The sequence below is a fragment of the Haemaphysalis longicornis genome, unplaced genomic scaffold (genome assembly GCF_048455015.1).
Source record: "Haemaphysalis longicornis isolate Haplotype H1 unplaced genomic scaffold, Haemaphysalis longicornis Haplotype H1 scaffold_2, whole genome shotgun sequence".
In the NCBI taxonomy this organism is placed as follows: domain Eukaryota; kingdom Metazoa; phylum Arthropoda; class Arachnida; order Ixodida; family Ixodidae; genus Haemaphysalis; species Haemaphysalis longicornis.
Window position 1 is genome coordinate 131,756,791 of NW_027526295.1, and position 15,803 is coordinate 131,772,593.

At 50.1% G+C, this 15,803-nt stretch overlaps 1 protein-coding gene across 1 annotated transcript in view; it reads left to right on the forward strand.

Annotated features, from left to right (window-relative positions):
* Positions 1 to 8,339: 8,339 nt before the first annotated feature.
* The window catches only part of LOC144168292 (uncharacterized), a 30,144-nt gene continuing 22,680 nt past the window's right edge, over positions 8,340 to 15,803 (forward strand). The window contains exons 1-2 of the mRNA XM_077697303.1: positions 8,340 to 8,987; positions 9,600 to 9,735. Coding sequence (XP_077553429.1) covers positions 8,340 to 8,987; positions 9,600 to 9,735 — 784 coding nt within the window. The remainder of the gene's footprint in view (positions 8,988 to 9,599; positions 9,736 to 15,803) is intronic.

Genomic DNA, 15,803 nt, shown 5'->3' on the forward strand with positions numbered 1-15,803 from the left:
CCAGCAATGGACATGGGACCAACTAGACGCTGTCTCTGCTCGCATGCGAAACTGGTGCATTATTATATCTATGAGAATTAGGGACCTTTATGCCGTAGAGCAACCTCTCACAAAAAACAAAAAACAATAGCTTAGTTGTGAAATGAAAGGTATCCATTTGGTCCAATATAAAGGGAAAGTCTACTTTCATGAACTACTTGGTTATACCGTTAAAGGGATACTGAAGTGAATTTGTCAAGCTCCCGTTTTTGCTTGCACTGCGTAGACTGGCTCAAATTAGCACACTTTTCATCGTTTATCCGGTTGACAAATCGGTAATTATTTTACAAAGCGCGAAAGAAGAAAAACTACCATGCGCGGTTTGCGGCGGCCGCACCAACTAAGGCTGTGACGTTGAGAGGAGGGGCGCCGTGATTGGACGACGCCCAAGGTTAGCAATCACACAAGTTTCGGTTTCGGTTTCGGTTCTTAAAACATAACCAATGGCTTTGTTGGATGGGCATTCTCAATATCTCAGTAATCATCGTACCGCGCTTCTGCCATGTTGTCGGCTGTAAAATGCACAAGATAAGCCTCCCAGGACGGCTTGTAGTCGTAGCATTCACTAGCCGAGACCTACGCAGTGCATGAACGCCCTCCGCGTACCCGCAGACGCCCAAATGCCATGCGCTTTTCCCCCATATTTGGAGCTTGCCTCCCTCATGCCTGTATCGTAAAAAGCGTGTTCGCACCAGGCCAAGGGTCTGTTCATTCTGGCCTGTGCCCACTGCCTGCAAGCAGTCGGTGCTTGCAGGCAGTGCTAGCCTGCGCGCCAGTGCCAGCCTGCGCGCGTTTTGTGAACTAGTTCGTGTAGCCATGAACGTTGCGGCCCAAAAAAAGGTGAACTCAATATAGAAAACATCGGCGGAAAACAAAAAAGTTAACTTACAAAAAAAAAAGCAAGTACCCGTGGGGATTCGAACCCGTGACTCGCAAAACATTTGCGGTGGAATCCCAGCGCCCCAGACCGCTAGGCCATGGAGCGGGACGCGGATGCCGTGTTAATATAGGGTATATATTGTACAACCGGTTTGCACTTGTATTTAATTTTGGCATTTCAAGCCGCTTAGGTGACTATTTGTTGTACTGCGATCGTGCAGTAAGCGTCGCCCGAGTTTCCACAGTAGCTCACGTCTAGCAATTGCATTTCGTAGACGGAAAAGCGTTCGCAGATGCGTAGTCGTGCTGCTGACCGCTGTGCTTGTTCGCCCAGCGCAAAAAAGTGCTTCCCGCGCCCTAGTTTTACGCTGTACGGTAAATATATCAGTTGATTTTATTTGCTTAGTACCTATATTGACTTCGCTGACTCTTCTCCCGCCTTCAAGAGGCCTTATATTTTCCTACTGGCGTACCAGTCAGCGAAGCGTCGCATGTGCAGCGCTTGTGTGAAGCGACCTTGACTTGGAGCTAGATACAGTGTACAAACAAACCAAGTAAAGAAAGGCACATTCTTCCATTCACAAACGTGTCCCAAGCAATTTTTTTTAACCTCCTTGATTGCGACGACCCGCCGGCGGCCGGCGGACGAAACGCAGGGCCGACTGACTCTGTCGGCCGGGGAGCCGTGCAGTAGCGCAGCCGTGGCGCAGCCAATTGCCAGCTCATCCCCTCCTGACGTCACACGAAAACGCCACAGAAAATGGGCGAGCGTAAAGAGAGGAGGACAGCGTTTTCGAATTAGTTTTTCTACTAAATAAAATCGCGTAAACGCGCCTAGAGTGGTCGAAACATGGCCTGGGGACTCCGGACTACAATTTGCGCTAGTAATCCCGCAATGTTTACATATCACTTCAGTGTCCCTTTAAGGCATGGTGTACTAGTAGTTGAGGGAACCTTTAACTGCTCTGCAGTGAAGATTTGCAAAAGGCGATCAAAGTATTGGTTAAAAAAAGGGGGGAAAGGTGCGCATAAATGTTCGATTGTCTCAAAAATAGCTATCTACAGCGCAGAATCGAAAGTGAAAATGTGTCTTAGTGGAACAAGATATTTAGAGCAGCTTGCACTACTTATGCTGGTGTGATTGCAGATGCCATCCCCCGATTCAAGGGGAAATCCTCTAACCATTATCATCATCACTAAAGCAGGTAATGTTGAGCTCGAAAAGCCGTTAAGGGGCCACAGAAGCAAAATACAATCTCGTTTAAATTGAAAGAACAAGCCCTTGCTAATTCACTAGTCCATTCTAGCCCCAGAACACGTATATTAGCGAAATAAAAAAGACAAGGACTACTAAAAAAATTTCAAATTATGCGCCACACAACACCAGCCGTTGCGCAGTAGGGGTCTGGCGCAACACTAAAATCATAATTATCGGTATGTTAACTGCGCGTTACTCCTGAAGGGTTACAATAAAATGTATACCTGCGCGTTACCCCTTAACGGGAAAAATAAAATCGAACTACAGGCATCACTAGTACAATTATACAGTAATGTTTCTTGACGGCGGCCAGTCGCACAGAAATCCTGTGACGCCATGATGGCCGCTGCTTTCATCCGTCATGTAGGCTATTATTGCGAAAGCACTAAATGGCCCATAGATCGAAAAAGCCGGCGGCCGGCATCTGTACCAGCGGAACGGCTCCTAAAGGGGTATTCACACGAAGGAGAAATCTGCCGTTTGGCTCCTAGGAGTGCGCATAACGTGACCCCTACGTCACGGTTTCTCTCCGGCGCACCGCTCCCATCGGAGGTACAAACGAGCTACAAACGATCCGATCCCTGGCGGCGGAGGCAGCGGGATTTCGTCTGCTCGTCGGGCAGCTGGCGGCGACTCAAGTTCTAAAGCGGTTGAAGGCACTCTATGTTTATTGCTTCTTATTACAATGGACGCGATTATGCGCCGCGCTCACGACAGGCGCACTGAGCGAGCCGCGTATACCACCAGCACGGTCGCTGGGCGAGCGGCGGCCGCGGCCGCGGCCACGAAGTGGCGCAGACCGGCGCAGGTAGCTGGAGCCATAACTTGTGATCGCTCCCCGAGGCGCAAACAGAGCTGCACATGCGAGAAAGGGGATAATGATGTGGTGGAAAGTTGCATTAAAAACCGACATCTGCGCCACTTGCGTGAGCGGCAATCGAATATTCACCCCAGTGTTAAGCCTAACATCTGTATGCGGGCCCGTAGGTGGACCGCTCCCAGCGCGCGCATCCCCACCCACTGCCTCGCGCGTCGCGCACCGTTCTCTACCCGCGGCAGCGCCTACATCGCGTCCACGGCCAATTTTTGGGCGGCTGACAGGATCAGTTCATAGGGGCTTTAGCACAAATTGCCGCCGTAGCGGAATCGGCGGTGCTACGGCAGCTCTGCTTTAGACATAGGCGACTGCAAACCCTGATCTCCGTCCGACAGACGCATCCTCCGTGTGAGTACAGTAGTTCTAGAGCACTGTAGCAACTGCAGTGTGAGCGAAGGAGTTGGCCGAGAGGAAGTCCGCCTGCGGTGACGTCACGACCTCCCTCGGATTTCTCCGCTGAAACGCTCCGTCGTGTGAATACCCTTTAAACTTCCCATTTGCCGCACCAGCACATATCAGGGCACTCAGGGCGAGCAAGTACCGTATTATTCAGTTCCACTGGACGAGCTCAGGAGTACGCAGTGGCTGGAGGCCCTCCGCTTTATCGGAGAGAGACAGAGAAACTTTGTTGAAGAAGGCCTCTAAGCGAGGGAGGTGGCCGGCAGCCGGAGCTGTGTAGCCCGGGCTATGACCTCCTTAATCTTCGGGCCAGAGCAGCTCCACGCTGCCTCATAGAGCTCCGAGGCATTGACTTGGGGGAGGTGATCATTTGGACAGGCCCATATGTGATTTTTGCACCGTCGCCTTGTCTCCGCATAGCGGGCAAAAGGGAGAGGGACGTCGACGATGAAGGAGAGCCCTATTCGGAAGAGATTCTTCCGCAGTCGCTCTTCCGTGTAAGTCAGTCAGCGGTGGTCTTTGGGGTGTTTGAGGCGAGAGAGATGAGTAGTTATTTCATTGCAGCTCCATAGGCTATATCGGGCTGATCTGGCTCCGTGAGAGGCTATACAGAGGTGGGGCACGCCCGGGAGGTGAGCGCTCCGGCAGTCGTGTGCGCCGCCTCGTTACCCTCAAGCCTGCAGTGTGGGCAGGAGTCCAAATCAGCTCAACCTGGGTAGTAGGTGGGTCTTGAAGGGGAAATTTTAGGGCCTAGTGTGAGATGGAACCCGCAGCATAACTTCTAATGGCCGTTTTCGCATCAGATCGTACGATTGAACGTGGTAGCCGGCGATTTCGCCTCTTACGCGGTGACCGGTTCTGCAGTGCGGATCATGAGGGAAGTGAGGGGGGATTGTTTGGTACACCGATGGCTGCTATCGCGAAGGCATTGTGGTGCCGGTAGTCGGAAGCATCGACATACCCTGTGTCTGAGCGTACGGGGTATTACTTTACAGCGAGGCGAGCGCTTCGGCCCTCTTTTTTCTGCGGCCCCCGTGTGCATAAGCACAGCCACTCGATTAAAGGAGTACTGACACGAAATTTCAAAGCTGAGATAACTATGTAAAACGCTTCCTTTTTATCAGGAGATATCTCCCAGCAAGTTTCAACAGCAACCGTTCAGCGAAACATATTTAAAATCCAGTTTAATCTTCGCCCGCACGAGAAAGCCCAGAGCGGGCCGACGTGACATCATCTGCTACGTGCCCCAAACTGCCGACGTCGGGGCTCCCGTGACGAAGCCGACGCGCTGGCTGTGGTTGGCGCGCGCTGCTCGGGCGTGTGTACACGTCATGGTTTTTGGACTGACGTCATGCTGCCCGGGCCTGTGGGGACGGCGAAAACCTCGGCCGGTCTGGGCGCGCCCGTGCGCTCGCTCGCGCGCGCTTCCAGAGAGGCAGCGATACGGAAAGAATGGTGACGTCATGTTATACATGCTGTCATGGCGGCCGCTCGGCGTTTTTCAGTCGAAACCGAAACTGGCACGAATAAACGACGCCGTAAATGAATGTTTACGCTGCGCTCGACCGTCTAATCTGTCATTCTATGATTAGTGGGCTGGTAGGCACGCATAGCAGCGAAAAAAACGTAACATAAAAATTTCGTGTCAGTACTCCTTTAAGGTGTATGTTTCGGGGGGCGGGTGGAGGGAGATTTTGATGTTGGCGTGGATTTCCAGTGGGACAGGGCCTTAGAAGCAGTGATGACAGGTGCGTTCAGTTGGGGGCATTGAAGTCGATATTGTCGCGGAAGTGTCCTGGCCGGTCGAATAAATTGGGCGATACGGTGAGCTTCAATGATCTCCTGCGCCATGTTGTAGCTACCGGTGGCCTTTAGTCTAGCAGTGAAAAATGAGGCAGCAGTAGAATCCCAATAGCCAAGTTTACATTGAGTACACCCCTGTACCGATGGACTCAAAAATAAAAATTCTGGGACTCACTATTCACATTCAGATTATACACGTGGGCTATGAAACGCGCCGTAGGGGAAGGCTGTGGATTAATTTCGACCACCAGGGGTTCTTTGAAATGCGCCGAAATCTCGACAGACGGGCGTTTCACTTTCCACCTCCATCTCAAAAGTAGCCACTGCGCTGGGATCGAACTGGCGTCCTTGGGCTCAAAAGCACAACGCCCTATAGCCACTGAGCCATCGTGGCGGATGTGATTCCCTACGGACTTCATAAAGGAACTCTCTTCTCACGTGACCCAAACAATCCGGTTACTTAGACGCCCGAAAGAATGGCATTACAGAAGCTGATCGACTTCGTTTAACGCAGGCATTTATCATCAGACGCATTACTTAGTTCGTCCCGTATCTCCTGCCAAATGGCGCGGGACCAGCGAAAATAAACTGCCTCACGCGGAAAATATACAAGGTTGGCTTACAAGGTTGCTCGCCGTTATCAGAGATGCTCAACTGCGTGACGTTTTGCCCGCAAGTTCGGAGCCTGCCTATCGTCTCTGCAGCACACACCGGATCGTGAAAGGGGCGGAGACACCAACCAGGCCGACATTCGTTCGATTCGACACCGTGTCGGAGATCTGTCGGCACCCATGTCTCACCGCGCCGATGACGCCTTCCGTCGGCCAACTGTCGGCGTGGACGAAAAGTCGCCGGCGCGTCCGTGTCTGCGAGTAGTCGGCTGGCTTTCCTGGGGTGCTATGGAGGTTGTGGCGCACGATCACGCAAAAGGAATCACTAATGTGACATAGGGAACATTATGCGAATAAGGAGCTGAACAACAACAACAACAACAACAACAACAACAACAACAACAAAAGCTCCCCCAAATATTCGAACCTTCATATAGCTTTACTATTTTCGACCACAGTTCTCACGCTTCGCGCAACTGCCCGGACTGCAAGACACAGCTTGATCAGCCAACCTCTACTGCGCGTGCCCTCAATCAACCGTCCACCGTGACCTCAACCGTGTGCCTCAACACTCAGTTCCTTCCTCTAGGTGATGCCATGCACAAGCCACGGCTTTACTGCGGAAGCGGAACAACTTTTGGAAGTGGCGCCCCCGGAAGTGATGAAGTAGTACCTTCGGGTGTCTCTGCGGTTAAAATGTGGTGACACCACTGACGATGACGTAGCCCCTACTCTTTGCCGAGCCCGAGCTGTGACTGAACCTGGTGATCAACGCTGACTTGGGCGTTCAGCAACTACTGATCTCCAGTACGGAGATCGCGAAGTCGTCTCTTGGGCTTCTGCACTGAGGAACCATACCTACTTTTCTGCGAGTTGAAGTTCAATACTACTACTATACTACTACCACGACGATAGCTCATTGTGGAGTGAAGCAATAGTCGGTGCGGAACTGGTGAACTCTGAAGCTAAAGGGGCAGAGAAATGAGCTGATAAGGAACAGAAATACGTAAGCGCCAAAGAAGGCGTTGTCGTGTGAATATTTCTCAATAACAGAAAAAAAGCACGTTTTATTGTACGCGGTGGCAGACTGCAGAAAACCCCTTCCTGTGTACGGTGTCTGCAGCCGATAACCGTGTCGAAATCTAGTGGAAATGAGCGTTTCGAACAAAGCGAAACAATTTTAAAATGTCACCACAGCCATGCAAGTAACCACACATTTATTTTATTTATTTATTTATTTATTTATTTATTTATTTATTTATTTATTTATTTATTTATTTATTAATACTGCGATCTTCGTTCAAGATGTTTGCAGGGTGGGAGAAACATAATTTACATGAGTAAATTTCGCGGCAAAACACACACAAACATGCACAAAATATACAGAAAACAGAAAAAGATGCATCATGTGAGCAGGTGCGACTCGAAAGCAGATAGTGATTTTTCGGTTACCCCATTGTTAGGGCGGTTGTTCCAATCGACAATGGTTCTTGGGAAGTATGAGTACTTGAAGCAGTTGTTGCGTGGATTGAGTGGTGTGACTGTTAGTGCGTGTCGGTGACTTGTATCGTAACCAGTTGAAAAGTGAAAGATGTTGGATGTGTCAACAGCAGACGGTCCGGTAACTATTTGATAGAAAAATTTAACACGTATAGCATTCGGTTCCTTTCAGATACTTGTGGGCAGGTTGCTCTTATGGAGAAGTGCAGTTATCAATGTGCGCTATATGAACCTTACCGCCTTCTTTTGCATGTTTTCTAGTTTTTTAATATTGGTTTGAATGTATGGATCCCAAATAATTACCGCATATTCTAAGATGGGACGAATAATTGTATTGTAAGCTAGGAGGCGTGCAGAGGGGGTTGAAAACTTTAAAGCACGTCTTAAAAAGAAGAATTTTCGAAGAGCATTAGCCGAGACAGTATCGATATGCTTATTTCAGTTAAGATTGCTGGAAATCCACAAGCCGAGGTACTTATAAATTGGTTCACTTCTGTCAGTCTAATATTAGTCACCAGTGCACTAATCTGTCACAAACATCGACCAAACGAGTTTCAGCGGCAGTTCTCGCTGGACACGAGGCCTAATGTACTTGTAACATTTTTCAGTCCCTTTACAACGAAGCTGTTTAAGTGGCTGTTTTGAGATATTTCGCGCCTGCTGTCGTCGTCGTCGTCGACAGAAAAAAATTAAATGCACTGATCTTCATCCGTCACTCTCTGTAAGTCATTAAAGAGCGCATGACACCGCGCTGGCCTTCCCTTCTCCTCCTCTTTCTTTCCTTTTTCACCGCCCGGAATATTTGTAAATTCCAAGTTAGTGTCTTTATAAAGCGGCAACCAGGCAAGGGATCGTGTTTGTCAGTACAATGCCTCCTAAAAGGAGGCGTTGGTCAGTACAAGGGTGAGAGGAAGCTGAAGAAGAAGCGGAACCAAGTGCTAAAGTGTGACTTTTGAGTCTGTGTCTTTTAATCATGGACTTATTTTTTCCACATCGCCTAAACCTCGTCAACTTCCTAGTCAGCGAATCGTTCGACTGCTTCGACGGCTTCGGGCACGGCTGTTTCCAGCAGCGGCTGTTCCTTGTCTGCACTCTGAGCGTATTTGTGGTCAGTACCCACAGCTACCTCCCATCGCTCATCGCTGGGGACGTCGACCACTGGTGCAAGCAACCACCGCACTCCAACATATCGGCGCTGGCCTGGAAAACCCAGGCCATCCCGCTCGAAGCCGACGGACGACTGAGCCGGTGCCGACGATACGAGGACATCGAGGAGCCGAACAACAGCCAGACGATCCCGTGCGAAGACTGGGAATACGACGAGGACCAGGCGAGGGCCAGCATGCGAAGCACGTGGAACCTGGTATGTGACCGGTACGTGCTTCTCCAGACGGCTGTCATGTCAGAACGAGTCTCTTCCGTCGTCTTCGGAGTGGCCGCCGGATGCCTTGCTGACCGGTTCGGTCGCATGCTAGTTATTTTTGCTGCAGTGGTGGCACTTGTGGCATCAACGCTGAGCAGTTTCTACGCGGATACCTACAGGTCTTACGCCATCGCCAGGTTCTTCGCCCAGGGCAGCGCGGTGGCTACGTACATCGTCACTGGCATCGCATTCTTCGAGGTGACGACCCACAAAAACAGGCCCATTCACAGTGTCCTAACTGGGGCTGTTGCTTCGGTGTTTTCGGATTCGTGGCTGGTAATTATGAGGGAAGCGAGACTGCCTTGGCAAAAGGAGCAAGCGTTTTTTGTCGCACCAACGTTTCTCCTAATGACCGCTTTCTTCTCGGTCCTGGAGTCACCGCGCTGGCTGATAGCCAAAGCACGATTCCACAAGGCCGAAGAAGTCATGCTTGCCGCGGCCGAGCTTAACAGGTTTCCCTTGCAAAACGTTGCTTGTCTGGTGCGAGAACTGGGTCTTCAAAAAAACAAGGTATCCCACTTTCCCGTTAGTAAAGCCGAAGAGCTGTTAAGTGGCATTTCCATTAGGAAACGCGCCTTTTCCGCGTTCGCCCTCAGCTTTTCTCTAGTTTATGCTTTGCGCACCGTGATTTCGCTTACCGTGATGCGAAGAATACCCCTGGTGAGGTGGACTGCCCCCGCGGCCACCGCGCTGTGTTTTCCCCCAATGGTCCTCGTGCTGAAGAGTGTGACCATGCGGACATTTATCACGGCCTGCTTCATTCTCCTCGGCGTAATGATGTGCTTACTGAGTCTCCTTGTGGCGTACCAGCCGGCCATCAACGACGTGTTGCTCGTAACCGCCAAAGCCCTGAGCGCACCAGCCAATATTGTATTTACGGTGTACACGTTGGAGCTGTTCCCGACAGCTGTTCGTGGTACCGCCGCCGGCTGGATCTTCGGCTGTGGTGCGTTGGGCTCCCTGTGCGCGTCTGTCACCCTGACTGTGTTGGAGGGAAACCGCGCGGACGTGGCCCTAGCCGCCGCCGGAACTTTCCTCTTCGCCTCAACTCTCTCTCAGCGATTGCTCCCTCAGAACACCACAGCTGAGTGCGCGAAGGTGGAAGAGAGGAGGAAATCCGTCGCAGCCAGAAGGGCTCTTAAGCACATGAAAGCTACGCTCACACAAGTCAGTTCAGAACGATGACGCCAAGGACATTTTGTTGCGCGGAGGGCACGTATTTTTCTCCAGGGCGTTACAACGCAGCCGTGACTGTCGTACGGTTCTTTTTAGGTTTCAACCACGGACTAGCAGTGCAAAGTATTTTTAAAGAGCAAGGCAGGGAACATGTTTTTGCAATTACTGTGATATTTTGGTGTGGGATTAAAACAAAGGGAAGTGATCCTATGCGGGAAGGTGTGTTGAGGCACAGTTTGTTATGATGGTAAGCATGTGATAATGATGAACAAACGTTTATTATAGAGCAAAGAGGTAAGGAAAGAAGGTGTGGTCAGCCTCCTACGTCCAGGAGGCCGCGAGAGGACGCCGCTGTCACCGCCCTGTCGACCAGCGTAGCTTGATCTTCACGGTCGGAGCTGGTCAGCAACCTCTCCCACTGCTCACGGGAAGGGGTGGGGGTCAGTCGTGGAGGTAGGGGTGGAGAGTGCAGGCATTCAATGACATGATGGAAAGTGTCTAGTGGGGTTGGCAGGTTTTCGGGTAGAGCGTTGTAGCAATGTGGTGAAGTCGTGTACAGTTGTAGTAGGTATCTGTGTGTAGGCGTCGTCAGGTGTATGCTTGGGCGTGCGTAAGGGAAGGGTGCGGCGGAGGATATTTGTAGCGGAGTTGTCTGTAGTGGGTGAGAATGCCTTCAGTGGTGGTCAGAGGTTGGGTGGTGATGTCTTCCGTGGCTGACGATTCCGATGCTGAGGATACCCGGTTGTGAATCTCGCGGGGCGCAGCATGGGCTGCTTCATTCCCCAGCAGGCCGGTGTGAGCAGGGGTCCATATTATTGTGATGAATAATTGAGGGGGAACTGAATTTTCTTTTGTTGCTTTCTAGCGACTCCAAGTTGTACAGTGCCGTATAAAGTTTTTGAATAACAAACGGTTTCCTCGAAACCACCAAACAACATGGTGAAAATTAGAATGAGACCTATCGTTACTGAAAAAGTTTTGTAGTACAGATGCGATAGTGAATACCACTATTGAGCATAGTCATAATAGTCAATTTGTAAAAGTGGCTTGATGAGGGTTGTAGTGCGTCGTGAGGGTGTTGTTCATTCATGCTGCCTGATAGTTCGGTCGTTAGAAGCACGTGGTTCCCTACATTCGGCTAAGATAGATAGATAGATAGATAGATAGATAGATAGATAGATAGATAGATAGATAGATAGATAGATAGATAGATAGATAGATAGATAGATAGATAGATAGATAGATAGGTATATAGATAGATAGATAGATAGATAGATAGATAGATAGATAGATAGATAGATAGATAGATAGATAGATAGATAGATAGATAGATAGATAGATAGATAGATAGATGGATGGATAGATAGATAGATGGATGGATGGATGGATGGATGGATGGATGGATGGATGGATGGATGGATGGATGGATGGATGGATGGATGGATAGATGGCTAGATGGATGGATGGATAGATAGATAGATAGATAGATAGATAGATAGATAGATAGATAGATAGACAGACAGACAGACAGACAGACAGACAGACAGACAGACAGACAGACAGACAGAAATAGAGGGATGTAACCTTTAAATACTTGGGCAGGAGGACTCAAAGTCAAGGGGGAATAGGGGGTAGTAAATAGGGGTGTTTGAGGCTTGTACATCTTGAATTTCAATAGTTGTTTTAGAAGGCAGACTTGTGAGCCCGTTAAGGAGGCGCAATGGACGGGAAAAAGAGAGCAGACTCATGGCTCTATACTAGACCACTTTCGGAGGAATATAGCGCAATGGGAGACTGTGGAGCGGTCCTGTGTATGACGGTCGATGTTTAAGAGGCAGTCATTGGGAGGATGGGTGAAAGTTTTGCAGCGGGTGAGCTTTGAACAGTGCCGCATTAGGGGCTGAACACATACGTTTGTGGGGGGATGCGCATTAGAGACATCGAAGTGGCAGTGATGAGGTATGTCATTTATGAAATGTCTCTGCCGTATGGCTAGCGTTAACGTTTGTTCATGAAAATAGCGGCTGTTCTTGGGAACTGGGGCAGATCGGATAGAAAGCCGGTTGGAGGGAGGGCCTTGAGGTGGTCTGTCTTCTCTTTTTGGGATGTAAGAGTTGGACAGCTGGCGGAATTAGACCGAAGGAGTAAAGTCGGGGGACAGTGGAGTCATACGGGGTATGCAATCCCGTGCAGTCGCGTTGGTTGCCGGGTTCTCTGGCGATGTCACGTGTCCAGGGGGCCAGTCGATGCGGTGATGAATTTCGCTAGATTTTAGGATGTAGATCTGATGAAGGACGGGGGAGTGTAAGCCGAACGTGAGTAAATCTATTTCCGCTTAGAGGTTAATAACTTCTAGTATATCATGGGATCGTTTGCGTTGGATGGTGTTCCATTTGGTTGCGCCGGACATTAAGAGACAATAAATATGGAGGGGACGGGCATGGGGGCAGCGGAGGGTGACAAAAGAAGAGAAGGAAGACGGGAAACTTCTTCTTCTTATTTATTTATTTATTTCCCTTTTTTGTTTTATTTTAGAATTGACTAATTTTCAAACTCTATTCCTCAAACACAAAAAGAAAAATGCTTCCAAATTTTTCTAATTTTCCTCGAGTAATGTACCTAGGCAGTAATCTTTTTCGGTCTAACGACTGATGTTTGGCCGAACCCCTGATTGGGTATGCACCAATAATTATAAGGAACAACAACAACAACAACAACGACAACAACAACAACGACAACAACAACAACAACAACAACTTCTGACGCCATGTATATAGTAGCAAAGAACAGACCAATGCGAATACAGTTAATATTATTATTGCGGCCTTCCAATCCTTTCTTCAGTAGATGGAAGTGGGATCAAGTGAAGCATATGCGATGACAACTGGTGGAGGGGCGATGCTTGCGTCTGTGTAAATGGAAATTTTATTGTTCGTTTGCTGTTATGGACAGTGTTGATACGACCAGCTCGGATAGGGCGGGCGTTAAGTGGGACGGGATGGGAATTCATCTCGACCACCTTACCCGACCACCGAAGCGGACACCGAAAGTGGTTCTGACCATTCCCACCAATTTTTGAGGCCGTACCATCGCCTGGAAGAACTTTCTGTGCCGTTTAGTGTAGGACCACGTTGTGCACGCAAGGTAGGCCTAAGGCCTAGCTACGAGTACGGCCACACGGCCGCGCCGACGGAACTCGTCAACACCACTCCCGACGGTCGCGATGCCGAAATACTCTCAGGACGAAGACGGATGGTACAATCCTGTTTCCCGAAGCAAGGTGAGCAGCCATGAAATCACCAAACTCATCCTGCGACCGACCGGAAGCCTTAACCTCGCCGTATTCAACCCCCGTGGGCTTCACTAGGAGCTAACCATAAGAGCTGAACTCACCCCTAACGAGGCTGCTAACGCTGCAGTGAGCATCGATCCTGTCAAAAACCTCGCCTTAATATCATGCAACGACCCCACCGCAACTCAGAAATTAGAAGCGTGCCAGAAGATAGCAACGGAGAAGGGCCTCTACGACGTCAAGATACACGCGGCGTCCGCGAGGGAAACCTGTCGCGGCGTCATCCACAACGTTGAGCCGAGAACCGAAGCAGCCACCCTGATGAAGTGCTTAAAGGCACCAGGTTATGAAATTTGACTAGTACTGCCACCATTACCTTTAAAGGCACTTACATCCCCAGAGAAGTGAACTACGACGGGGCATATACCGCTGGCGCCCTCACCGACCAATAGCGCAATACTGTACGAAGTGCTTAGCTATAGGACATAGAGCGGATGTGTGTACAAAGGTGACGGACACACTCTGCCCCAAATGTGGCTCAGCAAAAAAAGACGATGCAGAACACACTGTATCACTAGATGTGCAAACTGCGGTGGACCGCACAGTGCAGACAGTAACAGCTGTGAAGTACGACATGCAGCGGACCTGGCAGTCCGCTACCAAGCCTACAAAAAGCGCATCGCTACTCGAGCAATCATGGACAAGACGCAACAACACAGCACAGCACAAAAAGGACCACCGACGACAACAGCTCGGAACGAAGAGAGAAGAAAGCCAGAGCAGCAGGCACCGAGGAAACAGCCGAGTAAACAGCCATCACAGCCAGGACTGGCCCCGGAAAAGCTCAGCCCGAAACAGCAACATCAACCTAAAAGGAGGGTAAGTCAGCCATTCTCTAAGTACCCCACACGCATAAACAACACTAAGCTAGCGCAAAAAAAATACCCTGACGCCCTCCGTAGCCGATCAAGCCACCACACAACCCACGTCCCTTCAGAACATTTCATCGACCCTTTGGTGAAAACAACACCCGTAATTGAAACGAACGAAATGGAAGCAGAGGTGCACACCCCATCCGAAACTGAAACTAACGATATGGAAGCGGAAACATCTCATCTTGACAACCACGCTCCCCTTCACTCACCTCTTTCCAAACGAAGCCGTACCTCAGAGGACTCCCTCCAGGTAGCAGATGAGACTTATCACTCGACTGAACTCCAGGTCCTAAGGCAACGCATTCAGGAAATGGAGATCAGGATGGAGCACCTAACCAAAACGTTAGAGCAAAAGGTTGAGGAAGAAATCACGAATCACAGCAGAGCCATACTTGACAGAGTCGCAGAACAATATGCTCCCATCTCCAGCCTTCTGAAAAAAATTGCCCTACACCTTAACATTGCCGTTGATGAGGATGGCTGACGACCGTGAGCTGCGAATTCTGCAATAGAATTGCAGGAGTTTTAGGGGGAAGCACAGTGCTCTTCAACACTGGATCGCAGAGCAGGCAGCCAAACCACACATACTTTTACTCCAGGAAACGGGCAAGCAGCCCCGGTTAACTGGATACATCACACACCAAAAATCTGATCATCTCGCTACTCTTGTAATATCGTCTATACATGCAGAAATTGAATTCGACACAGAGCATAGTCTCACAATCAAATTAAAAACTCAAAACGGCGCTCTTTATGTCACCAATATCTATAGCCCTCCACGGGACAATTTATCTGAATTACCGGAGCTCCTGAGGCCGACAGGACCTAGACGCCAATATGAGCATATCATTGCGGGCGACTTCAACGCCCCGCACACTCTTGGGGGTACAAGCTAGACAGTAAAAAAGGGAGCAAACTTCTCCGCACACTTCAGGAAGCCAATTACTGTGTCCATAATGACTTCCAGGAATACACTAGATTAGGGAATTCCGTAGAACGCAATACCAATCCCGACTTGAGTACAGCCACAGAGGGACCCGGGGGACCTTATCACCCCTCGGACCGATCACCCGCATGACCTCTGGGATGAGGCCTTCTTGTTCAAGCCCGTTCACAAATAGTGCCGGCTTTGCCGGTGTAGTGCCCGCTTTGCTGCCGGCACTACACCGGACAATCATCGTTTGGGTGGGCCTCCGACTAATAGTCGTAGGTTGCGGCTGCCTCCAAACGAACCAAGGAAAGTGGTCTACCATCCGCCTCAGCGGTCCAGGGCACGTTTCGTCATTGAGACGGGCAGTCTGCACATCGTCCACCGGCCCGAAGGCAACCGAGAGAGACATCCCCGAAGGGGGAGACACAGGGTAACGGACCGCCCGGAGAGGGGGATAGAGTCCCTCCGGGCATCCCAAAGTCCCACGTGCGGGTTAAGCTCTGCTCACGCATCAGGCGCACGGGCTTGAACAAGAAGGCCTCATCCCAGATGTCATGCGGGTGATCGGTCCGAGGGGTGATAAGGTCTCCCGCGGTGATTGGTCCGCAAGACCCGAGACCGACTTGCAGGGTTCACCCGTGGATCGCAGGGGGGGCGCAGAAGCAGCCCACCAACCCACT